Genomic DNA, 26,538 nt, shown 5'->3' on the forward strand with positions numbered 1-26,538 from the left:
CCACCTTACAGCAGCAGCAAGAACCGCGCTGGCGAGAAAATGGAAGCAAAAAGAGCTGCCCACGATAGAAGATTGGCTTGTAAAAGTCAGAGACCTAATGGAGATGGATTCCCTCACCAATCTATTAAATAATAGAATCAAAAAAAGAAGAACGGACTGGGAGCCGATGAGGTCATACTTAAAAGAAAAGAAAAACATCCTACAAGAATACGAATTATAGGGTAGTGGAAATAAAATAAAAAGGAAAGAAAAGAAGAAACTACAAACTGAGGAACATCTTCCGCCAACTATTTTGGAAGTCAAGCTTTTTTTTTAAGCAGTCGCACCCCCTGCCCCCCCCCCCATCCCAATCCCACTAGGGTCCCTACACCCCCTTTATTCCCAATTCCCAATTCCTGGTGACCCCCTTCCTTCACCCCCCCCCTTGTTCCTTCCTCCCCCCTCCAAGTCCCCATACCCGTTACCCCCCTATGTCTTACTGTATGTATGTATTTATTGGAAAAAGTCAATAAAAATATATTTAAAAAATAAAAAAAAATGCTGGTGGTCTTTGCTTCTTCCAGAATACTGACATTTGTCTTCCCAAGAGATTTGCAAGATTTTTTGGAGACAATGCTGGTCGTTCCAGAAGTTGAGTGTGACGTCTGTAGATGGTCCACGTTTCACAGGCGTATAACAAGATTGGGAGGACAATAGCTTTATAAACAAGCATCTTGATTTCCCTATGAATATTTCAATCCTCAAACACTCTATTCTGGACTGTGCCTGATTAGCAGACTGCCTGACAATCCACTCTATTTCAACTTATGTTTTATTAGAGAAAGTTCAGATCACAGCTGGAAAAAGTTACTTTTTTAGACTGCAATTCCCAATCAGCAAGAACATTGAAGTCTGGGATGTATAGTTCAAACAAAGAAATAAATTATCCAAGCTTTGAATGTCAGCAGATGGCTAAATTTAGTTCACTGTACTAAACTACAGGGTTAGTCAAAATGCATAGGCCAATAAGCCATTCAATTGAATGGCTTATTGGCCTATGCATTTTGACTAACCCTGTATAATATCAGTGTGTTCTACCTCATTCGTAATCCCATACAAATACCATGCTAAATTGTTAGAAAAATATTTTGTAGTGCTGTGTATATGATGTGCTCCACCCTGAGTCCCCTTCGGGGTGAGAAGGGTGGAATATAAATGTTTTAAATAAATAAATAAATGGCACTTTTGAGAGGCTTCCAAATCTTGAAAAGGCAAAATATCCAACAAAAAAGTCAAATGAAGAACTTGAGAACCAAAGACTAGACTGGACACGCTTAACACAAAATTGCCAGCCACTAGAATGAGTGATGCTCACTAGCACAACAAGTTTGCTAAATTGCACCCTCCATCCAGGATTTCCCAGTAACTGATACAAAATGTGCAAGGTTTCCTTCTCCACACTTTATATTTGAAACACACTTTATATTATGCAAAAGGTCAGATGGTAAGGGAGAGTGGATGGCCAAAGGTCTACAGTATCTCAGTGGGGACTTGAACCTGGCTCTTCAAGTCCAGCACTCAAGTCACTATGCCACATCAGGTCTCTTGGTTTCAGCTCCCAGGGAAAATAATTGGCACTTAGGCATATGCACACAATCATTTACTTTCAGAAACCTAGACTTAATGTGAGATTGGCAGAGCTATGTCTGCAACTGGTTCTTATTATGTGTCTTCAAATTGACTCCCAAGATACAGCGACCCTATATAGAATTTTCTTGGTTAGATTTACTCAAAGGAAAACTGCCATCGCCTTCTTCTAAGGCTGTCAGAATGTGACTTGCTTAAGATCATGCATGGCTAAGTGGGGCTTCAAACTCAGAACTCTCAGTGTCCTTGTCCAAACTCAAACCACATCATATGACTCTTATACTCCTTTAATTGAAAGAATCCCCTTTTGAAGAAATAATTATAATAATAATACCTGCCTCTCCCTGGAGTTTGAGGCAGGGTACAACACCATTAAAATTAGAGATAAAACTCTATTAAAACACATACAAAAAGATACACAGAGTTAAAATAAAAGTTAAAGTCCACTCATGAAATGCAAGCTAAAATTCACAAGTTAAAATTAGGCCTGCCAGAAGAAATAGGTCTTAGGTTGTATCTTAAATTCTGAAGCTGATTTAGCTGTTGGAGCTCTTCTGGCAGGTCATTTCACAGTCCTAATGAAAAGGTCTTCTAGATGACAGTTGTCAGTCAGGTTTTCGCTGTCTGGAGTAGCTGCCCTCCTCCCCCGAGGATCTAAGTGTGTGGGGCAGATTGTACAGGAGAAGGCGATCCTGTAGGTAACCTGGACCCAAACCATGTAAAGCTTTAAAGGTCAAAACCAAAACCAACCAATACATGACTACCATCTCACATACATTTTTAGATGATCCAGATGCTATTTCCTGTAAATTTATCATCTCTAATTATTTAATGTGTATTAATTTCTTTTTGCATTTTGCCCTCATTTGAATTACAATTCATAGCCCAGAAAAAAAGTTCTTATACAATTGTTGAATAAGGAGAGTTAGGCTGGGTTTGGATGTCTTTGTTTTCTGTCTGCTCTGTCTCATGCTCAGTACGTGTGTTGATATCAATCCAACATATACATTACTGAGCTGAGAATGCAAGGTGAAAGAGTTTCATCCTCCAGAGCAATACACTTTGCTCATTTTTCTGAGAGCTGATAAATTGCATTTGACACTGATTTAGTCTCTGCAACAACTTTTGTAATAAAAACATGTCTACAGCCAGAGACAGTTTGTAGACCAAGCAGGAAAGGTCTATGTGAGAAATGAAGAAGGGCATTGCCTCCTTGTTCTCTTCCCCAGTCATGGACCACCTATTTATTTATTTATTTCCAACATTTCTAGCCCATCCTTCTCAACCCCCAAAGGGCAGCTTAAAACGGCAGCAATTTGGCAGCAACATACAACACATTATGTACAACATTATACAAAAGATAAAACATTAGGAAAGGTCTTAGGGAAGCAAGACTTTGAAATCCATGACAGTTGAACAACCCTGATCTTTAAAAAGCCTCTGAGGTACCTGGTTTCCCACTCCTGTTAGCCCTATCCTATCCTGGTTTGTAGGGAGAAAGAACTTTCCTCAAGAGCTCAGATAGACGCATCTATCCTGCTTTCCCTGGGCACTTTTCTAAAATGAAAGAAACCATTGCTAGCATTGCAACATGGTCAATGTCTTTTTCTGACTCAACAACAATGTATCCAATCTCCATGGGAATAGTCAAGTATATTGCCCAGTTTGGAAATAAACAAAGGTAAAGAGGAAGAGAAGTCTGCTAATCTCTCACTATCATTTCTCACTATCTGATGCCCCATCCTAACTCTCAAAAGCAACCTTTCCCCCTGGAGAACTATTCCAGGATGTCTTGGGTAGATATGTAGGCTTGACAAAAGAATGCAGGTAGGAAAGCCATTTGTGGAAGTTCTCATCCTTGCCTCACATCTGTTTGCAGAATGTTAATTATCCAATTAAAATAGGATGTAAATACTCTAAAGCAGTGCTTTACAACCTGTGGGTCCTCAGATGTTTTGGCCTTCACCTCCCAGAAATCCTAACAGCTGGTAAACTGGCTGGGATTTCTGGGAGTTGTAGGCCAAAACACCTGGGGGGACACAGGTTGAGAACCACTGCTCAAAAGGCACCAAATCCTGTCAGATCTTGGAGTAGGGTCAGTCCTGGTTAGTATCTGGAGAGGAGACTGCCAATAACTACCAGATATTGTAAATTATATTTCAGGGGAGGAGACTGGCAAAATCACCTCTGGCTGTTAGGAATTGTGGGAGTTGAAATCCAAAACACCTGGAGGGCCAAGGTTTGCCCAGACATGCTCTAGAGCTTGAATTATAAAGCCTAGATTCCACAGCTGACATGGGAAATTTGGAGAGTTGTAATCCCTCAAAAAGGAATGTCTGCAATCTTGGGCCCTTACTCAATTTCTCATGTCATTCTTGCTTTAAAACTTATTTTCCCTCAAAGTCAGAACCCAAATTTTGTATCCGTATTTACCTATAGTTGTGATGACAGTTCCGGCAAAGAAAAAGGCACTTCCAAGATCCCAGTGACTGCTGCTGTTGGAGGAGTCTCCTACAGGATTGACTCCTGCATTGGTAGCATTGATGACCCGCTGCAATGAAAGTGACAGTTGGATTAGCCAGGAGAGAAAGACAATTTGTCCTCAAAGGCAGCACATTCTGGAAACTGTTCTTCACAGATGCAGAGGAAAATCCTTTTATCAGGTAAGACTTGCTGATCCTTCAGCACTGTTTTATTCAGCCTTACTACCCACATGTCCACAGAACTTGAAAAGAGCAAGAACATCTCCATCACTTGCAATTTGGTCCCTGAAACAGGATGCATGACGAGGTGAACTGAAGAAATTCTCATTGCAAAGAAAGCATTCTCCTGCCACTAACTTGCTATTTCAAACAGAAACAGAGCAAAATACTTATCTTAAAGAACACATTTCAGAAAGTACAAATGCAATAATGTCATTTACAACAAAGCACTTCCTGCATTTATTTATTTATTTATTGCATTTTTATCCAATCCTTTATCTTTGCAATAATCCTCCAAAGATGTTTAGGGATCTCATCACATTGATGAGGGGCAGTGGGGGGATTCACCAGCCTCTGTGACAAGTTCGTGGGGCAGCGAGGCAATCCCATCACCCCATGCCCTGCATCATCTGCAGCAAGGTTTCCCCACCCCATGTGGGGAATCTTTGCCGCATGGCTTTCTCCCCACTCTGGCCCTGTTGCTGCCTACAGAACATGAGAAGCTTCCTGTGTTCTGAGCAGAAAATCCTAGGACACTTGCAACACAGTTAATCTACAGAGCCCCACCAGTCATGAGTGTGCATCGTGTAATGGGCAGTGTGGTGTCCCGTACATGAAGTGTGAGGCAAGCATCCTAGGATGCTTGCGAAGACCCATGTGATGAAATCATAGGGCAAGAAAGGATAATTGGTTCAAGGTCACCAAACAGGTTTTGTAGAGGATTCTTGGAGTCACATATGATGCTACAAACATTTGTTAAAAAAATGCAGAGTTTATTAGTGAAATTAAGGTAAAATATGGTTATGTGTGTAGTATGTTAAAAGGGAAGGGTTTGTTCAGGATAACCAGCACGATGTAGTTGTTTAATGTAGGACTATGACTCTAGAGACAAGAGTTCAGTTCCCCACTCAGCCATGGAATCCCGCTGGTGGCCTTAAGAGAGTCACACACTTTCAGCCCCAGAAAACAATAGTTTTGCCCTAGGTTTGCTATAAGCTAGAAATGAGTCGAAGGCATGAAGCAGCAGGATCTGTTCAGAAGGGACATAGTCCACTATCCATTTTCCAATATCACCCACTATCAGGCATGTAGCTGGGGGGGGGGGGGGCTTGAGGGGCTTCAGCCCCCCCCCCCCCCGAAATTCTCAGGGTGGTCTGTGAGAAGGCCTTACTCATACCCAGTATCCCATATGCATGAGGGTATTGGGGTAACGATATAAAAGGTTTGCTAGGGTAGACCCTCTTTCACTCAGACTCAGCCCCCCCCCCAATCAACTCAGCCCCTCCCAAAACAAAATCCTGGCTACGGGCCTGCCCACTATGTTTTAGTGGCAAAGTAGAAATCCAAACTCTGGTCTCCAAAGTCATGGCCTAACATTTAAATCACCACACAAATAAGTATATAAAATAATAACTATAATAAAATATTTACTCAAGGTGAGTTACAAACTAAGCAACATGGTAAAGCAATGAGAAAGTACAAAATAAATCAACATTAAAAGAAAAAGCAGCATGTGTCTCAGCCCACACATAATAAAGTCTAACATTAACAGCTTGGCTTTTAACTAGTATACATAGTGTTCTGTTTTGTCATGTTTTGATGTTCTAATACAGGCTATATTGGGTTATTTGTTTCTTAAGCAAAGCATGATCTATGGCCTGGATGTGGCTCACCAGAGCCTCAGAGTAGTACCCTACCCAGACATCCTGCTCCTTGTATAGAAATAAAAAGACCAAATACATAGCATAACACCCTAGAAGACTTTGGGGGATACACATTCCCAATTAAAGATATGGGAGAGGAGCAAGATTTGTAAAGAAAATGATTGCTTGGAGTGAATTCTATTTGGAACCTGAAACAAACCCAGTCTGACTTGGCCACGGTGGTACACGCTTTGGTCACATCCCGCCTCGACTACTGCAACGCTCTCTACGTGGGGCTGCCCTTGAAGACGGCCCGGAAGCTCCAGCTAGTCCAGCGTGCGGCAGCCATGTTGTTAACCGGAGCGGGACGCAGGGAGCACACAACGCCCTTGCTGTCCCAACTCCACTGGCTGCCGATTTGCTACCGGGCCCAATTTAAGGTGCTGGTGTTATCCTACAAAGCCCTAAACGGTTCCGGCCCAAAGTACCTTGCGAACCGCATCTCGGCCTACGAGCCCACGAGGACCTTGAGATCATCTGGGGAGGCCCTTCTCTCGGTCCCGCCTGCCTCACAGGCACGCCTGGCGGGGACGAGAGAGCGGGCCTTCTCGGTGGTGGCCCCCCGGCTATGGAACTCCCTCCCTGCTGAAATCAGACAGGCGCCTTCCCTCATGGCCTTCCGTAAGGGCCTGAAAACCTGGCTCTTCGAAAAGGCCTTCAACTAAGTGCTATGTCTTTTGGAATGACCACCGGAATGGACTATGACTATGAGATTGATTATGACCCCAAACTAGACGAAGCGGATTTTTAGATGTTGTGTTATGGTCTTGATCTACTGTAAATTGTTGTCTTTTCTATGTTCTGTACACCGCCACGAGTCGCCCTCGGGCTGAGAGTGGCGGTTAACAAGTGCAAATAATAAAATAATAAATAAATAAAAAAGAAAAGCCCGATCACATTCCCCAAGGTTTCTGTTTGCTTTTTTTTTTTTTTTTCAATTTGAGAGGTGCTGGAGTCTCAGATGGCTAAAATCAGCTCTGAACCCTCCTTAGCAGGTGCCCAATTCTTTTTTCAATGATGTGAGTCCCTGAAAGGTGACATTTTTAAGTGTGGTAATGAAAGAATACACAAACCTGTCCACACCAGATAATTGTATCAGAAGATCCTGCCTCCCATAGTTGGCACTTCTGTGTCTTGGTGCAATCATAGAGAAAGCCCTCTCCTGAACTCCAGCCAAACATGATTCAAAGATTAGGGGAAGGAGTAGAGTTGCCACAAAAGGTCTCATTGGGGCATCTAGTATAGTATATCATGTGAGAGGAAGGTAATGCTCTGCCTGCACAGTTCAACACATAATGCACACACACAACAGCTTTCAACACCTGGTGAGAAGGGGAAAGAAGAGGGCAAAATGCATTCAAGCAGCACCCAGTTGTGATTCTGTAGCTGGGAGAAAAGAACTGACATCGTCGCCCTCCATGATCTCTGTTACACTAAAGAATCATGATATGGTGTTCCAGGTGCTTGGAATCAATGACAATGAGGGGAACATTTTGCAAGGAGCTATTGAATGTCTCCATCTGCAATATCCAAAGATTATTCACACACCCCAAATATTAAAGCAAGTATGCCACCAAAAGGCTTCTGGACCATGTGTTCTAACTTAAATATGGCAATTGTTGTTTTTTGTTTGTTTGTTTGTTGTCTATTGTAAAACTCTCCTTTGACAGTTCTCTCGTAGAAGTCACCTTCTTTTTGAAGAGCTTCTGGTCCAAATCTCCTTCAAAGATACAGGACCTAAAAAGGGAGAGCAGGTACCTTGAAATTGCCCTTTAAAAGTTTTCATGACACCTGTACCTGCCTAGAATATGGAAGAGGCACACACTTGGCCAATTGATCACAATCTTCTCCTCTATCAGTACAATAAGTTTTGCATTTCTGCTTAAAGTTTAGCAATTATTTTCAGAATTTTATATGCAGCTATAAACAAGACTATACATACTTTATCCAAAATATGCACTCTTTGCACTTTTGAAGTCGAGGTGCTCTTTAATCTCTCTCTCTCTCTCTCTCTCTCTCTCTCTCTCTCAGTTACACTATGGACAAGAAGGTCCAAAATACTAATATTACAATTCTAATAAGACAAAATATTCAAGAGCCTGCTTAATCAAAACTAGGTCAACTCAAGCTGTGTATCCCTTCAACTGAAGAATGGCAGAAATTAATTCAACCACCCCTCCCAAAGCCCAATTTTCTGCTGACATGATAATTCTGTGTTGGCGCAAGGAGATTCAGATTTGGCACAACTCAACTCCTCCATTGCCCTCTCTGTTTTCTGCTCACAAATTACCATTATTATTTGACTCTTCTGCCATCAGCTCTAGGCCAGCAGATCGGTTGTGCCAGATCAATCTGCCAGCAGATCTCTCAGATCAAATTTTAAGAGAAGTTTAAGACAACAGAAGAGAATTTTGGCTAGTAGAGAGTGATCTCTTCTGGCAAGAGAGCTCTATGTCTAATCACCACACATACAAACATACATATTACAGAAGTGAGCAATTGTGGTGGGCCCAGGGGGAAATTATCTGCAGCTGAATGTCCATTTCCAGTTCTGAAAGATTGTTCAAGTTTTTATGTTAGTGGAAGAGGGGCATTTGGCCTATTTCAAGGGAATTGCCATCCCTAGTCAAAAAGAGGCAATTCAACCCCCTTGTTTTGGCCAGAAAAAGGGTGAGCAGGAAAGTTGCAGGGTATATGAGTCAGAAAAGCTTTCTTGGTGTGTTGGATGTAGTCCCAAGGCTATGCTTTGCCCAGCCTAGCCCAACAGCCAGTGCATCTTTGATTTATAATTGATCTCAATGTAAATTACCACTGGATCATTCCCTTTTCTTACAACCTACACAAAAAAAGACGAAGGAGGAAAAAGGAAGATGACTGATGTCACCATGTATCTAATTTGTAAGGAAAAGTGGAGAAGATATATTACTCCTGTATCTCCAAATGAATCTAGGGAATATTTATTTACCCAGTAGAGTGCAAATCAGCTTAATCGACAGCTAGACAAGGCAGACAGGCCATGACATGCTGTCAGCCACAGCGGTGTTTTCTTATGCCAGGGGAAATGCTGTCTTCACCCTCTTCTGGAGAAATCACAATGTGTGGCATGACCCGTAACGTTAAAACTACATTTGTGGTCACACAGTCTAACAAGTTTATGCGGGCAAAAGTGCATAATGCACCTTTGGGAACATGCTGGCATACAGAATTGTACTACAGAGAACTGCTTGCTTTGAGCCTTTTTTCTCATAATAAGAGTAACACCACCATCTTTGACAGATTATTTCTTGTCTTTATGAATTTAAACTAGCTTTATTTCTACCTCTAAGGAGTAACTGCCATATATTTCATACTCAAAAAGGGGAAGGGGAGAGAATACAGAAAGAAAAAAATGCTTTAAAATTGAAATTCTACATAGTCTACTGTGTTAGTTCCTAATAACTGGGGAACCTCTCAGCATTCCATATTCACATTGTTGTCTTGTTAACTGATGTTCTGGGCTGCTTAGAAAATTTTGTCATTGTCACTGTATTTAATCAACTACGAGATGTCATCAGTTCTAAAGTGGCAGAAGGGAAGGGAAAGAAGCTGTGTGTGTCAGAAACACGAGGTGGCAGTCCACTATTGCTTCTTCTCACTTCCCCAAGTTAGGGCTCATTTACACAATAAGCCCAAAACCTTCAAATGGCAGAGGGTTGTTCCGGGGCCTACTCACAATGTCGAGTGACTTCTGGTTCTCAAAATGGGAAAAACTTGATTAAACCAGTGTAGAAATATACTAAGGAAAGTCAGGGCGTGCTCTGGAGTTTGGCCAAAACTTCAGAACAGCCTTGTACTTTGGGAACAGTATGCAAACCATGGCCAGATCCGATGTGGACCAGTCTGCTGTCCACATGGCCTACTGCCATCACCCCCCTTTCCTTGTGCCCATCAACATAAGGAAAAGGAAATGGATCAGGCTGCCAGCCATGCCATGGTTGCCAGGTGGCCAGAGAGCTTTTGGCCATTGTGAGTCCCCTGTGCTGATATCAGCAAAGGCACCTGTGTGACCAGAGAGAAGGAGCAGTGACAGGCACAGGGCGACAGTTCAGCAGGTTTTAACCCAGCTGGATTGCATAGACACCACCCTGGTGCCACATGGATTGGGCATGGAGTATTTGGATGCCTTTAGGGCCAGTCCTGATTATTACTTCTCTGGACTGGTGAGGATTAAGCAACCAATGTAAATAAGGCCTTAGACTTTGGGCATTACTGCACAGAAGCCACTATACCATGCCATTCCCATGACATGGGATAATGATACCTTATCTACATTAAGGCAAGCAACATCACACAGCTACTGGAAACACCTCAGCAGTGTGAATCCACATGTCCTGGTGGGCAGTGTAACTCCACCCTCCCCTGTGCCACTTCCCCCACCCTTTTTTCTATTTTTTTTTTAAATTAAAAAATCAGCTAGTGGAGAAATGAGAGTTATGCTACGGAAGTGCTCAGACCTCAGCGCACAAGATATGTTCCAGAACCATGATGTGGTCAGGGGCTATTGATGAGCTTTACTCAACAACAACCTCTGCCAGCTTTACTGCATGATGTGGTGGACAGCAATGTGTATTCCATAACGTTGTATGATAGGGACAGTTCCCACTTCCATGCAATGAAATCCTTCATTCAGTACAAGTCTCATTTATCAATTTTTCATCTACTCTTCACTGATCTTTTTAGTAAACCTACAAAAATACAAACCTAAAAAAACCCTTCAGAGAAAATCTCAAAATTTCGAACAGGGCATAGGGTTACAGCCTGTGTTGGATGGGGCCGCACTCCCCCTGAAGACGCAGGTTCGCAGCTTGGGTGTGACCCTGGACTCATCGCTGAGCCTGGAACCCCAGGTTTCGGCGGTGACCAGGGGAGCATTTGCACAGCTAAAGCTTGTGCGCCAGCTGCGCCCGTACCTTGGGAAGTCTGACTTGGTCACGGTAGTCCACACTCTGGTTACATCCCGTTTAGACTACTGCAACGCTCTCTACGTGGGGTTGCCTTTGAAGACAGCTCGGAAGCTCCAACTAGTCCAACGCTCGGCAGCCATGATTTTAACAGGAGCGGAGCGCAGGGAGCATACAACCCCCCTGTTGCGCCAACTCCACTGGCTACCGATCTGCTACCGGGCTGAATTCAAAGTGCTGGCGTTGGCCTTTAAAGCCCTAAATGGTTCCGGCCCAAGCTACCTATCTGACCGCATCTCTGCCTATGAACCCACCAGAAGTTTGAGATCTTCCGGGGAGACCCTGCTCTCGATCCCGCCTGCTTCTCAAGCTCGGCTGGCGGGGACGAGAGATAGGGCCTTCTCGGTGGTGGCTCCTCGGCTGTGGAATGCCCTTCCTACGGACATTAGACTAGCACCATCTCTAATGGTATTCCGCAAAAAGGTGAAGACCTGGATGTTTGTGCAGGCGTTTGAGTAATTTAGTACAATCTGGAAGAGTAACATAGGAATGGAACAATGGACGACGAACCTGGACTACGCTTGGATGATGAGAAGATTGGGTACGGTTGTTTTTTGTAATAATTGTGCATTGTAATTGCTTATTGGTAATTTATGGATAATGTGTTAAGTCAATTGTTATATGTTGTATGGAACCACTGCTGTTTCTACTGTTTTTACTGTTTGTGAACCGCCGTGAGTCGCCTTCGGGCTTGAGATACAGCGGTATATAAGCAAAGTAAATAAATAATAAATAAATAAATAAAATCTATGTTTGATAGCAACCAAAAATAAAACATGGAAAGCAAGTAGCTTTGAAATATGCACAATCTGTTTCATTTGCTACATTTGGTAACTTTTATTGTAACACTCCAGAAATTATCAGAGCAGATCTGAAATATAATGAAGGCAAGTTCTTTTCACCAGCAAATAATGTCAAGGGAAGATCATGGACAACCCTATGCTCAAATGTTCAAGGGTTTCATAGCCATATTGCCTTTCAAAATAATTTGATACATCATAATTTCCTCTGCCTTGGAAAATACATCATTTCTAAAATCTACTCTTGTTATCTGGAATTGCTGTCTTCATTAAAAAATAAATTAGCATCTCTCTACATTCTATAAGAACATCTTTGAAAAGAGTGAATTAAGTGTAAATAGGAACACGGGTCTACAGAAATCTTAGGACAGTAGCTGTCAGGTGGCATATTCCACAAAGAAAGAGATGTTCCCTGGTGTCCAATTAATTGCCCATGCCACTGCTGCTGTTCCGAAAACAAGAAAACAGGTAGTGACCTGTCACAGCTCTGTACATTTTTATTTACATAATCTTTTGTTTAATGCAAAATGACATTTGCAGGAACATTTGACCACCTAGAGAGCATGTTAATAATAGGCAATTTAAATAGCAAGCTAAATAAATAAATAATAGAGATCATCTTGTGGAGCTTAAAGCCTACACCTGCTTCCTAGTATCTTAAGATATTCTTTGGAGACTCACCTCTGGGTGATCTAACCAACATCTAGAACAAGGTCCAAGGCAACAGGGAGAGGGCTTTTTTTAGTTGCTGCTTCCTTGCTTAAACAAATGTCACCTGAGGGACGATTGCCTAGAATGTGCGCTTATGCCTGATTTTTCCAGACTGTTCTTAACTGACAAAATGTTATTTCAGACATAGCTGCCTTTTGTACTGTCATTTTATTGTTTGTTTTAGATTATCACCCAAGACATTACATATTTATTGTAAATGTATAAAATGAGCCAGGAGTGTGTAATCCAGCCTCAGTCCTTCCCCTTCCAACCTCCCTGTGTTGCTAAAGAAGATCAGAAATTGAGGTGTAACTGCATTCATTCATGTGAACATGATTTCAGAGATCCACATAAACAGAAGTTATTTGTACTTCCAGCATATGCACCACTGTGGTTAAATGGAACCTAACACAGTTATATTTTCTTTCAGCCTTTCTGTAGCAACATGGGAAAGTTGGGAAGAGGGAATGCAGAACAGTTGCTTGTGTCCATGGCTCCTTCTAAATCATTACAGTAAGTCACATCTGAATATAGCTCCGATCTTGATTGGATTTGGCTTTCAAAGTGGAGAGATCACCATCTCTATGCTTTTCAAAAAAAAAAAACACCACATATTCATGAGGCAATCAGATCTTCTGGAGAAGCCCTTCTCTGTCCCACCACCTTCTCAGGCTTGTTTGGTGAGAACAAGGAAGGGGATCTTTTTTGGTGGCTGTTGCTAGATTTTGGAACTTCCTCCCTGGGGAGACAAGGATGGTCCCATCTTTGTTGTCTTTCCTCAGCAAGTAAAACCATTTTATGCAATTAGGTGGGCTTTTAATGTTATGTGGTAATGTTGCATGTAGTCTTTTGATACATTTTTATGTTTCAACATTAAAATTTATTTGTTTAAATAACTTTTATATTCATACTTTTATTAAGCATCTTGCATAGTTTTTAATCTGTATTGTTTTAAATATTCAGCCAACAGTAACCACAATAAAATAGTAACTACATGAAATAAGTATTATAGACAGACCTAGCTATTCTCGTTTTCTTATTTTTGTGACTAGATTTCGAAATACAAACCTTCAGATTTCAATGTCAATATTTTTGTATTTGTTTGGGGTTTTTTTGTTTGTTTTTTTTGGACAGATCTACCATTCTTGCTCCATTTTGCTTTCTCACTTGGAGATAATTGGAGATCCCATTGTTTTACTTGACCTACCTGATGAATCACTTTGCTCACTGGAAACCTGTTTTGTTTTGCTGAAGCCAATAGTTGAAATCACTTTACCATAGCCCCATGGTTTAACAGTCTTTATGGACTTGCTCGCTATAAAGAATTGGTCCTTCACTAGCAATATGTTCTGCTCACATGTTCTGCTCACCTTCTTTGTCCCCATCCCATCTGTGTCCACATGTATAATTTGAGGTAAGGTGTACTTCAGAACCTTTTCTATCTTATAGAGGACATTTCCATAGACATATTAGTAACCCCTATTTCTTCTATTGCCTTTCTGTGTGTGATAAGAAAGATATCTAGTTCGATTTTTAAACCAGTTTTATTAGCATCTCAGCTACTTTAATACAGTGTTTTCCTGGTTAGTCATTGAAAAGGACTGCAGTCAGGCTCCCTTTTTTAATGTTTTCCTCATAAGTTCTTCTTTGAGATCTGTTCCTCACTTCAACATACAAATATCTTCTGAAAATTCTAAAGGCACAAGGTGTAATCTGAGTTAGTATGAGGCAAAGAAATAGATACTCAGAAGAACCTAGAACTGCATAAAGCACTACAACAATGTGTGACGGCATTCTTTTACTCCGGCCACCATTTTCCCACGCTATGACCATGAGGAAGATCCTGTTATTGCCTTCTTTTGCAGTTCAGAAAAAAACACTGTATAGTATTGCTGTCTTTTTTCCATCTCGCTTTCTCTTTTCTTTTTCTTGCCTTTCTCTCCAAGAAGCCATGGAACTAGAAGTTGTTGAACATTAACCCATGCAACTTTCCAAGAGCAAAGAACCAGCATGCACTTGTCTGTTTAAACCATTTAGCTCATTTTCAAGAGAGGTGTGCAATTTGGCCAAAAGGCATGCAGTTTTGGGGCCCATGGTCGGCTGACCCCTCATTCTATTTGATATCAGAGGTGACCTCCCCCCCAGGACTCTGTAAAAGATAGTTCAAAACCAAGGAATTCATAGTTTTACTAAGGACACCAGGCTGGAATGATCCCATAATCCCCTATCTCTCCCCATGTGGAAACCTAAGGCGCTTTCCATGGCCCCACATGTCAATGCGTCTGTAACGCACACTTCATGGACTTTGGAACTCTTATGGACCCTGTACCAAACCCTTATGAACTTTTACGATATTTCACTGATCTACTGTATATGAATCTTTGATGGACTGTGGAGGGAGGGAGGGCTGGCATGATTCCTTTTGCAGTTTGAATGATTTTACCCTTATGAACTCCTTGTATTTTTCCCCTTTCCCCATATCCCTATATGAAATATAAAATATGAAATTCCACTTCTTCATGACCCCAGCATCTCATGGCTTCAGGGAACCTCTTTTTCATTTCCTGAGTCAACAAGACCCTAAACAAAAGGACTCACCAAGAACTTTTTGCATGGAAAATAAAACAAAGGCTCTTATTCTCTCAGACCTTGGAGTAGCCAGACTAGCCCATATGAGAGGTATGGCCCACGGACAATACAATAATCTTACAACAAAAGGTGGTATCCTGTTTGAGGAGGACTTGGTATCACCGCAGCCTTTTTTATTGTTTACACTCCCAGGCTGATACTGATTTCTGATGCTATCACTAAACCCATATCCAGGACCCAAGGACTACAAAGGGGTCTGGCTTTCGAGTCAGACAAAGATGTATATGTAAGAAGCTCGGGACAATAAAGTAGCTGGCTTGAAGGCTTAGAAAAGCTATCGCCCATGATCATGCAAACATTGAGTCATTTAAACCAATCAACTGGACATTTCTTCATTGTTTCCCTGTTGCCCGCCTCTCTTCCACCTCATTGGCTGAAAGGCCAAAGTAGGGCTCAGGCCGCCATTGGCTTTCTTGCTGGCTTGCTGGCGTCACATCCAATCATAACAATGCCAGCTCGGGATGGGGAGAGGGGTGGTCATGGGAATTTTTGAATCTAACAGCTCTGTATTTCCTATAAAAACTGTAATGTTTCTCTTTGCAAAACATGTCAGCTCTGGCAAATGATTGCAATTTGACATCCGCTCCAGCTGAATCGCAATAAACAACTTGGTTGCATTTTCTTCAACTTTGGTGAGATTTATTTGGGAAAATTAGGGAAAATTACATTTAATAATAATAAAACTTTATTTATATACTGCTCGATCTCCCTGAGGGGACTCAGAGCGGTTCCCAGGTAACATCACAAAACATACAAAGTAAAACAACATAACCACAAGATTAACAAAACAATATAAGCATAAAAATTGTTGCCATAACACACATATATTAAAAGTAATCCTGCCTGTTCAAGACAATTTAAAAATTTACAAGGCCAGGCCAAGATTTGTGCAAGCCCAAAAGTTCTAGGGGACCCGGGAATTAAGTGCAATGCTATGGCAGGCAACAATAATATTAGGTACAGGCCTGTGGCTATTCATTCTGGGGCCGATTAAAGGAAGTGATCTGGGTAATTGGTAGGAAGAATAAGACTGTATTCAACAATGTGTAAGACTGAGTTAGAACTGGTCATTTTCAAAGGCTTGTTGAAACCACCAGGTTTTCAAGTTCTTATGAAAGGAGGAGAGGGATGGGGCCTGTCTTATTTCCCTTGGAAGGGTGTTAACCTTCTTGCCAGGGTTAAAATGGATCCTCTTTGGTGGGTCTGATTGGTCTTCAAGGCAAGACCCCCAAATTCGTGCTGATATCATATTTACTTGAATTACTTGAATGGGGTTTTGCTATTTTCATTTGGCAAAGATTTGGCCCATTGGCTACAATGGGAAATTTTAAAGGTTCAATCCTCAGGCATTTTAAGGCCTGTCTGCATGAAACCTACCTCAGTATTAGACCGCATTTACAAATTCAGGCCTGCCAAGTTCAAAACAATTCACCAATCTATTGATTTTTTAGTATTATTTTAAGTTTTAACCATAAAAAATTTAAAATTAAGACAAACTACAAGAAATGGTTTTGGGAACCGCAGTCAATGCTTATGTCCATTCTCAGCCAATCAGATCATGGACACAACCAGGCTTTTTATTGGCTGAGAAACACACAGAGAGAAACTTTAACTCCCATCATGCTCCGAGAGAAACTCAGAGACTTTTCAATGCCCACCGTATGCAAGTACTGCTGGGAATGTGAGTTCCCAGCCGGGCCCTCTCTGGAGGAGGAGCCTAGGAAACTTTCCAAAAAGGAAATGGAAGGACAGTTGCTTCTCCCAGGGAGTGAGAAAAGAAAAGTCATGGCAGATCTCTGCCTCAGGTATATAGACTTAACTCCTTCCTCTCCAGGAACTGATAAAATCCAGCTCCCTTAATGCTTGGAACCAGAAGTGTTTTAGATTTTTTTTCTTTTTCCTTATTTTCTTTCTCTCTTTTTTTTGAAATACTTATATTTGCATATATGTGCTTAATGAGATATTTTGGAGATGAGACCCAAGTCAAAACATAACATTAATTTATGTCTCATGTACACCTTATGTCAGAACACAGATGCCTTAAAGGGCCGGACTCAGAGTTAGTTCCAAAATAGTGTTTATTAAACAAAAGAAAAAGACTCAGAAGCATTTCTCAATGTCTCTGGTCAAAACTCAAAGGTAAAAACCAGTCCTGGTTCAAAAAGGTAACTAAAGTAATAATCTGGATTATCCGGAGAAAAGAACCGGATTAAACAAAGCACTCCAAAAGTCACACAAAACAGCACAGCATGCAAATGGTTAACAAAACAAAGAAGCCGCAGGGAAGAAAGAATAGTCAAGCGAAGTCCAGGGTTGTAGCAAGCAGTATCTGAAGTAGCGAAGTTCCAAAGTCCACGGAAGCAGCGTTGTAGTCAAAATGGTCCAAGGTCAAGGAAGGGGGAAATCCACACTCACGAGAATCTAAGCCAAGTCGAAAGCACACACGAACAGGAGCAGCAACCTGTAGATCCCAAACCCAATGCCAAACATGGAACAGGCAGCGACAAATCCAAACAGTACCCAATGCATGAACGTATACCAACACCTTGCCTTCTGCAAAGATTAATCATTTCTGAACCTACTTTTATCTTACACATCATCATCAGAAGATGAGCTGACCTCTACCCCATCATTATCCCTTGCAACTGTTCTTGACTCCACACGTGAACTCCTACTCCCATCTCTCCACCCTCTCCATCTTCTGTCAAGACTTAGATCCCCGAAGACTCAGATGTATTCCCCAATTGCCAGTCCTCATTACCAGAGAACTCTACAAATGTATCACTGGACGTTGGCTCCACACATACAGCTTGTACCTCTTTCACCTTCATCCAGTCCAATGTGTCATCGCCGTATTCTTCACTCCTTAACCCATCATTCCCAGAGAAACCCACAAATGATTCCTCATCTGTAGGAGCAGTAAGTATATCCCGGATCCTCTTCCTCTGTTGCTCCTCATCAGACTCCTGCTTCTGAGTAGCCCTTTTCCTTCCCTTAGACCAATCCATAATGTTTCCTTCCTCCTCTTCACTTGTTGACCCATCATCCTCAGAGAAACCCTCGAATGACTCCTCATCTGAGGGTGCCATAAGTATGTCCCGGATCCTTTTCCTCTGTTGCTCATCATCAGATTCCTGCTCCTGAGTAACCCTCTTTCCCCTTCTAGTGCCCAAACTACTGTTAGCATCGTTACTCGCAGGCTCTACTACAAAGCACTCCAATATATATACAGCACAACCTAGAGGTAATTCTATATAGTATTTTAAATAATTATATGCATGAAACCAAACCTGTGTTCATTGATCCATGTGAAAGCAAAGGTGTCACTATCTCGGCGACCAATTTTGACAGTTTTGAATTTCAGAGTAGTTCAGATTTCAGAATTCCAGATAAGGGATGCTCACCCTGTATAGTTTTGGTCTAACAATTATAGCAGTCCCAAACTCTGATCGATATACTGTAAAGACATAAAAATATGCAGGCCTAGGCAAACACAATTTCCTTGCCTTTTGCAATTATGTGCCATTCACCTGCTGTTTTTTAACTAATTCTGGGCCACTCAATCAAAAGATTTTGGTGATGAATTCTAAAAGGTTAGGATTTTTCTTAAAGCTGGAAATGAGAATTCTCTTTGAATTGTCTTGGACTCAGACTAAATTAACTCTAACCAAGTTCAATTAACCTTTTGGTGACTTTAAAATATAAATTACAAAAATGCTTAAAGATTAGATTTAAAGTCTATCACTTGAGGCAATACTTTTTTTGGAATGACTTTTACAATTATATCATCTAGGTTCTGGAAAGTTTTAAACTGAACTTCATTTCAAAAATGCAACTACTAAATTTGACCTTTTACACGCTTAGAGAAAATTAGTCAAGGCAGTATCCTAGCTTTTAACATTCTAGTAATATAGAGGAAGTAAAAATTAGATGGTTTAACATGATTTAGCATAGCTTTTGAAACACAAATGGAGTTAAGTGGAGAGTTCATATAATTGAGTCAGCAATGCTAGTGGTCCAATTAAATATTTTACTTGCTAGCTTTATAGTTTCAGCTTTGACAATCACATCCTTTTTAATTAATCTCAAGTGTATGTTACATTTGTCCCCACTGCTGTCAATGTAATCACAGGAAAGCTTCCAAGCTACATTCATGTAACTCCATAGCCAGCTATGAAATGTTGAAACTGTTCCTAACTAAAGCATTCAGTATGTGCCAGTTGTCAAATAAAGTTTTTTTTTGTGCTCCTAAACACTAAAAAAGTGTTGAATGTGTTTTTTCTTATGTTTGTATATTTAGAACTCTCTTGACAGTCCACCAGGATGTTTTAAACCTAACTAATCCAGATTGTGAATTTAGTAAAATGCCAAATAAATTAGGAAATTTGTTACTATGGGTGTGCCTGCACTGTAGAATTAATACAGCTTGGTCCCTGGTATGCATTAATTCTAAAGCCTGAAGTTCCAGGTTGAAGAACACGCTCACTAGGAGGAGGGCGACTAAAATGATCATAGAGAACAAGCCCTATGAGGAGCAGCTTAAGGAGCTGGGCATGTTTAGCCTGAAGAAGAGAAGGCTGAGAGGAGATATGATAGCCATGTATAAATATGTGAGAGGAAGCCACAGGGAGGAGGGAGCAAGCTTGTTTTCTGCTTCCTTGGAGACTAGGACGCGGAACAATGGCTTCAAACTACAGGAGAGGAGATTCCATCTGAACACGAGGAAGAACTTCCTGACTGTGAGAGCCGTTCAGCAGTGGAACTCTCTGCCCCGGAGTGTGGTGGAGCTTCTTCTTTGGAAGCTTTTAAACAGAGGCTGGATGGCCAGCTGTCAGGGGTGATTTGAATGCAATATTCCTGCTTCTTGGAAGGGGGTTGAACTGGATGGCCCATGAGGTCTCTTCCAACTCTTTGATTCTATGATTCTAGGTGAAGACAAGCCACAGAGGTTTATTCAGTCTGGCCAGAAAGTATGCAAGTATGGCTGATGCAAAAATGTACAAGCTTAACTTGAAATGCAGAGACATGAGGTTTTATACACATGCCAGTTATTCAAATTTCCCACTCCACCTGCTTCCCTTCCTGATTGACCATCTGAGAGGCTGGCCTGGATCCGCGCCCTTATTGTCTGTGAAAAGATGGCTTTCCTGTGGAAAGGCGATCCCCAGAGAGCCCATGTCCATATTGGGAAATACTAATGAGTCCTTGTTTGGTTCAATTGCCTTAGTCCTTGGCAATGACGAAGCATTCCGGGAAAATCAAGGATGAGGGGGTCTTGAGACAAAAAATAGATATTATCTCCTAATCAAGCCTTGGATGTTAAAGGAATTCAAATGAGTGTACACACTTCAAGTTTCTATTTCTGCGTCCAGCCATCTCTCAACCTCATTGAGGCAATCAGCTGGACTTCATTGTGGAATCTTAAGACTTGGTGAGACACCAGCACTTTTTGGGAGAGAAGACTAAAGTCATTCTTAAAATAAAACTCCCATAATTCCATAACACTGAGCCAATGACAGCTAAAATAATATCAAACTGCACTAATTCTCCAATATAGAGCATTAAAAAGGAAAACTTTTGTGAATCACACAACCATTTACATTTTTGCACCAGCACCAAGAGTTGTGCGAAGATTGTACTCTGGCTCCATTACATCAATATAGAACTCCATTTGAAGGAGACACATCAGGTTAGATGTAACCTTGAAATGCACCTCTTCTATATTCTCAAATCTGTAATGCAATTCATTTGGTGTTTTCTTTCTCTTTCATTCAAGGGTGTCCATAAATACTTGCCTTAGTCATTCTCCTCTGCTTTTCAAGTTTTTGTATTGCCTTCATTTCACGGATTGATTTTCATGAAGGAAATCAACCATGTGTCCATGCAGCACTTGCAGTGTGACCTAAAGGCCAAATGACATCTGCACACACTTTCTGCCTTGCATGGTTTAGATAACCTTAGGTCTGATAACTTCAGAAGGGATATGACATTGATGGTTTTATTAAGGACATAAGGGACAAAAGGTTCCCCATCCAAGCACAAATGCCCCTGGCAGAACACATTAGCATCAGACAGTTCAATCTGAGCAGCAGGTTTTAGTATGAAGAGGAATGAAAGTCAATGGATTTTCAAGAAACTTTGCTCAGGAGGAAGCATTTGTCTTCCTTCTTCCCTTAAAAAATCAAGGGTTTCCTAAGTGGCTTCCACCAGTCTGGACTCTAATTTATTAATTTTTTAATTCATTTAATTTATAACCCACCTTTTGTTAATGTAGTTAATCACTGTCAGGTAGACTTTGAATTATGGCAAACCCATGAATGGGAAACCTCCAAGTCCTCGAACCATGAACTCCTATCTTGTAGATTTAGTGTTATGACTTGCTTGACTGCGTTTATCTACCTAGAAGGGAGCCTTCCTCTCTTCCTCTTTTACCTTACCTAGCATTATTGTCATTTCTAGTGAGTCATGTCTTTTCATGATATGGTCAAAATATAACAGTGGCAATTTTGTCATCTTGAATTCTAGGAAGAGATCAGGCTTGATTTGCTCTAGGACCAATTGATTTGTAATTTTAGCACTCCACATTTTCTGCAGAACTCTTCTCCAGCACCATATCAAATAAGTTGATTTCCTTTTTATTACATTGACTCCCCCAGCCACCACAGAGGTGGTGGAGAGTTCCCACCACACAACATCACCAAATGCTACTGGGTGGCCACCCAAATGTTCCCTCCTTGCATCACCCACCCACCATGCCACAGTGGTCTCTAGCCACAACACAGTCTTTAGCCTTCTCTGCCATATAGCACTAGTGCCTCATCAAACTCCAGCTCCCATAATTCTGTAAAATTAAGTGGTATCAAGCTGCATTCATTCTACAGTATAGATGCACCCCAGGTCCTCATCAAACATGCTTGTGATGGTGATGAGGCCAAGAAAAAAGCCCACCTCTGCAGATCTCAAAACTCACAGTTTTTCAGATAATGGCACTCATATAATCCAATGCATCTCTTATCATAACTCTGCTATTCCTGCTCCACCAGTGTGGCATCACACATTGTTGAATTGCTATTCTCAGCAATCCTCACCATTACCATTACAGACAACTGCAATTCAGCAAATCTGACGAATCACCCATGGCAAGCAGCCCTTTCAAGTTCTGAAATAGTTAGAATTTACCATAAATGATTGTAGTTTAGGGATGACTCATCTCCCATCTCTTCTTGCAATTGAAGCTATATCCGTATACATGGAATCTTTGTGTGTGAATATTTCCATTTTGCAGTAAGTCACCTCTGAGTTGATTTATTTTATTTGAAACGACGTTATTTTATTTTATGTATTTAATATATTTCTAGAACACTACATAGTCATTTTGTGGGCAGCATACAAAAATAAACCAATAAAATAAGAATACACCAATGAAAGTTTATCAAATAGTTGGAAGTGACTATGTGGGCCATCCAGTCCAACCCCCTGCCAAGAAACAGAAAAATCACATTCAAAGCACCCTGACAGATGGCCATCCATCCTCTGCTTAAAAGCCTCCAAAGAAGGAGCCTCCACCACACTCTGGGGCAGAGAGTTCCACTGCTGAACATAACAATAAACAAATAAACAAAGCAGAGATAAAATAATAAAGCCAAGGCATTAAATTGTTGCCACTTGTAAGCCACTCGGAGTCTTCTTCGGGGTGAGAGACAGCAGGGTATAAATATAGTAAATAAATAAATGTGGTTGAAAGATCCACAAAAGCTTGTACACGGCTGTAAAAAGCTTCAGATTTGCTTGGCATTTTAAAGGTTACAGAATGGGTGCCAGTGTCATCAGGGACAATCTTCAAAATGGGCAGAACTCTGAAAAATTACTTTGTCAACTGCCATTCCCAAAGAACTCAGACAGCATGGCACTGTAATCCAAAAAAGGAACTACTCAAATTGTGCAAGAGAGTCTGGGAGAAGACCTTTGTCAATAGCCATTCTTTGGATCTCATTTGGCGTGAGCGTTGAGGAAGGTACTCTTTTAAAATAAATATTTGCTTTTAAATCCCTCATAAAAACAGTAAATATTTAAATTTTAAAAATCAGAAATAAGGATTTTTCAGTAAACCACCTGAAGAAATGGCAGACAATGAAGCTTGTTCCTGGACATAATTCTGGGGTGGAGGAACAAAATGAGGACACTAACTTCAGCTGTAAGAATTATTTTCTTCCCCCTCTCATGAAACCTTCTTTCAGTCCAAGAATTCATAGCCATGCAAGAACCTAACACTTCAGCTGAGTATGTAGAAATACTGTTTAAATATTTAAAGGTAACAGGCAGGCAAAGTTATTAAGGGAATGCACTCACAACAAATGTGAATTGTAGGTGTGGACTACTTTTATTGTCTCTCATCCTGCGATATTCGACATTTGGAGAATGGAGAAAAAATCATTGGGGAGCAGAATTCTTACAGTGGTAAAACCCTTATTCCCACCATTTCCATCAACAACTCTACCACTGCTTAATTAAATATCAGACTCTGTGGCTCAGGAAGATCTCCCAAATCCATCAGATCTATTAAGGACAGCTAAGACAGATAATCAACCCAGCATTTGGCTAAGATAGGAAAGGAGAAGTTATCACTTGAGCTTTTAGCATACATTAGAATCTGGCAGAAGCAAAGATCTAAATAATATATATCAGCACAGATGAGTGGGTAAATCATTCATGGAAACCTCTCACTTGGTCCATTGGTTGTCTGTGGGTGCATCTACACTGTCAAATTAATGCAATCTGACACCATTTTAACTGCCATGGCTCAATGCTATGGAATCCTGAGAGCTGCAGTTTGGTGAGGCACCAGCTTGCTTACTTACTTACTTTAGACAATCCCTCGTAGTCCGAGGATGATGTTCCTCCAAGTGTAGTGTCCTGGCAGTGGGTCCATAGGTGACTGTGGAGACCTATTTTTGATCTGCATCTTCTCCCACAGTGAGGGCATTAGTTTCCAGATGAAAGGCGGTCCCGGTTGGGGTTGGCTTGATGCGCCTTACTCTTGGCACGTTTCTCTCTTTCGCCCTCCATTCATGCCTCTTCAAATTCTTCTGCACTGCTGGTCACAACTGGAGTGCTCAAGGGCCAGGGCTTCCCAGTTCTCAGTGTCTATGCCAGAGTTTTTAAGGTTGGCTTTGAGCCCGTCTTTAAATCTCTTTTTCCTGTCCTCCAACATTCCGTTCTTGAGTTCAGAATAGAGCAACTGCTTTGGGAGATGGTGGCCAGGCATTTGGACAACATGGCTGGTCCAGTGGACTTGATGGCGGAGGACCATTGCTTCAGTGCTGATGGTCTTCTCTTCTTCCAGCACACTGACATTTGTCCACTTGTCTTCCCAAGAGATTTGCAGGATTTTTCAGAGGCAGCGCTGAGGCACCAGGACTCTTAGGAAGAAAAGGCTGAAAACTTCATAAAATTACCACTTCTGTGATTCCAAATTACCACTTCTATGATTCCACAGCACTAGGACACTGAAAGTGATACCAAGCTACATTAATTCTATAGTGTAGATGCACCCCCATGCTCTCATACAGAGCTAAAGTTTGGGGCCTAAACCAGCAATCACAATCACAGCACCTGCAACGTTTTCTGGGAGTGGACAAAAGGACCCCAGCTGCTGCAGTAAGAGCAGAACTGGGAGCATATACAGTTGATGGCTTATCCAAGGTTAGGGCATAAAACTACTGGGTAAAATTGAATTCCATGGCAAATGACAGGTTACCAAAACTGTGCCTGTTAGAGCAGACAAAAAATCAAGATCAGATCTCTTGGTTAGTGTTCAATTGACAAAACACACTAGGATTTGTGGACTTCCGATTCTGTATCCAAATCTCCTAGAAGAACTAGATCCAAAAATGGTTGCACAATGAACACTGGATATAGAAGTTCAGAAAGAAAGCTGGTTCATTGAAATATCGAAGTTGTTTTAAACATACTTTTCAAACAGCCTGATATCTAAAGACAGAAATGCCTAAACACCTCAGGAGGGTATTTACCAGAACTAGACTTGAACAACTGGATACAATGATCAAACATGAACAATTGTGTATCTGTTGAGTGTCAGAAGTAGAAGATATCACACATGTACTGTTTAGAATCATAGAGTTGGAAGAGACCTCATGGGCCATCCATCCAACCCCCTGCCAAGAAGCAGGAAAATTGCATTCAAAGCACCCCTGACAGATGGCCATCCAGCCTCTGTTTAAAAGCTTTCAAAGAAGGAGCCTCCACCACTTGCACACCTCCACTTGTACAAGTTTAGTTGTAACTTGTACAAGAAAGAGAGAAACCAATACCTCGGGCCATACATTATACAAAAACCACATTGGGATCTGTATATTAAAACTACATTTTTATTAGCCAGCCAGAATACTAAAATAACATATATGTGAAGTCTTGGCACTGCCTTTTCCTCTCCTTTGCTTCAGTTTCCCCTGTTCATAGATTTTGCCAATAGTGTAGAGACCTCCCTTTGTATTAGTTTTTGGGTGGAGCTTAAAATCCCCCCACAGGCCAGTCTTAGTTGGTCTATTCCATTTCTCTGTATAGAGCTCTCTTGCTGGACTCCTCCCTTTTCTACAGTCACTAGAGGCTTGGATATTATCTGGAATCCTAGGCCCAAGCAATCCAAACAGACATTCTTAGCACCTGCTGCATTTAGCAGAATTATTATACCAGCAGTCCAAAGGACAGCAGAAGCTTTTAACCAGCCTAAGCTTTATAGGCGAAAAGATTAAGACAGTTTGTAAGCAATAATTTATAATCCATCACTTTACACCAGAGGAAAGAGAGTCTTTCAAAGACCCCAGAAAGATGACTGCAACAAGCAAGACCTCCTTTTGTAATGTATTGTTTTAAGTTACCTTGTGATCGTCCTGGGTGGAGTTAACCCTTTTTTTATCTTGTTTCAGTAAACTCATTTGGTTGTCTTTTCACCTTGCCTAAAGTGTGTCTGTCTGCTAAGGGTCTTAAACTTATGTTGTACTTATGTTGTACTGTGGGTTGTATGCGGTATGTGCATGTGTTTGTCAAATGTTTTGATATTGCCAGTGGGCTAATCAATAAAATGTACTACTACTATAGTGTAGATACATCCTGTATTGTGACTGTTACTATCTCAAGGAAGTTTTGAATGCATCTCTCCCAGTGTAGTCTAAGGCAGGTGTTCTACTATATCCTTTCTGTTATTGTAAATACAGCTTTTCCCCCACAGGAAGGTCAGCTGTTGGTGCAGTGCAGTTAGTTGCTGTGCCAGCTTTAAGGAGGCATTATTTTTTACAATAAGGCTCCTGGAAGTATGATAGCAAAGCAA

General features: G+C 41.2%; 1 protein-coding gene across 1 annotated transcript in view; it reads right to left on the reverse strand.

Moving 5' to 3' along the window:
• Positions 1-26,538, reverse strand: part of KCNK10 (potassium two pore domain channel subfamily K member 10) — a 97,278-nt gene that overhangs the window by 26,694 nt on the left and 44,046 nt on the right. Inside the window, exon 3 of the mRNA XM_060757119.2 lies at positions 4,060-4,177. Within this exon, the coding sequence (XP_060613102.2) occupies positions 4,060-4,177 (118 nt within the window). The remainder of the gene's footprint in view (positions 1-4,059; positions 4,178-26,538) is intronic.

The sequence above is a fragment of the Anolis sagrei genome, chromosome 1 (assembly GCF_037176765.1).
Source record: "Anolis sagrei isolate rAnoSag1 chromosome 1, rAnoSag1.mat, whole genome shotgun sequence".
Lineage (NCBI taxonomy): Eukaryota > Metazoa > Chordata > Lepidosauria > Squamata > Dactyloidae > Anolis > Anolis sagrei.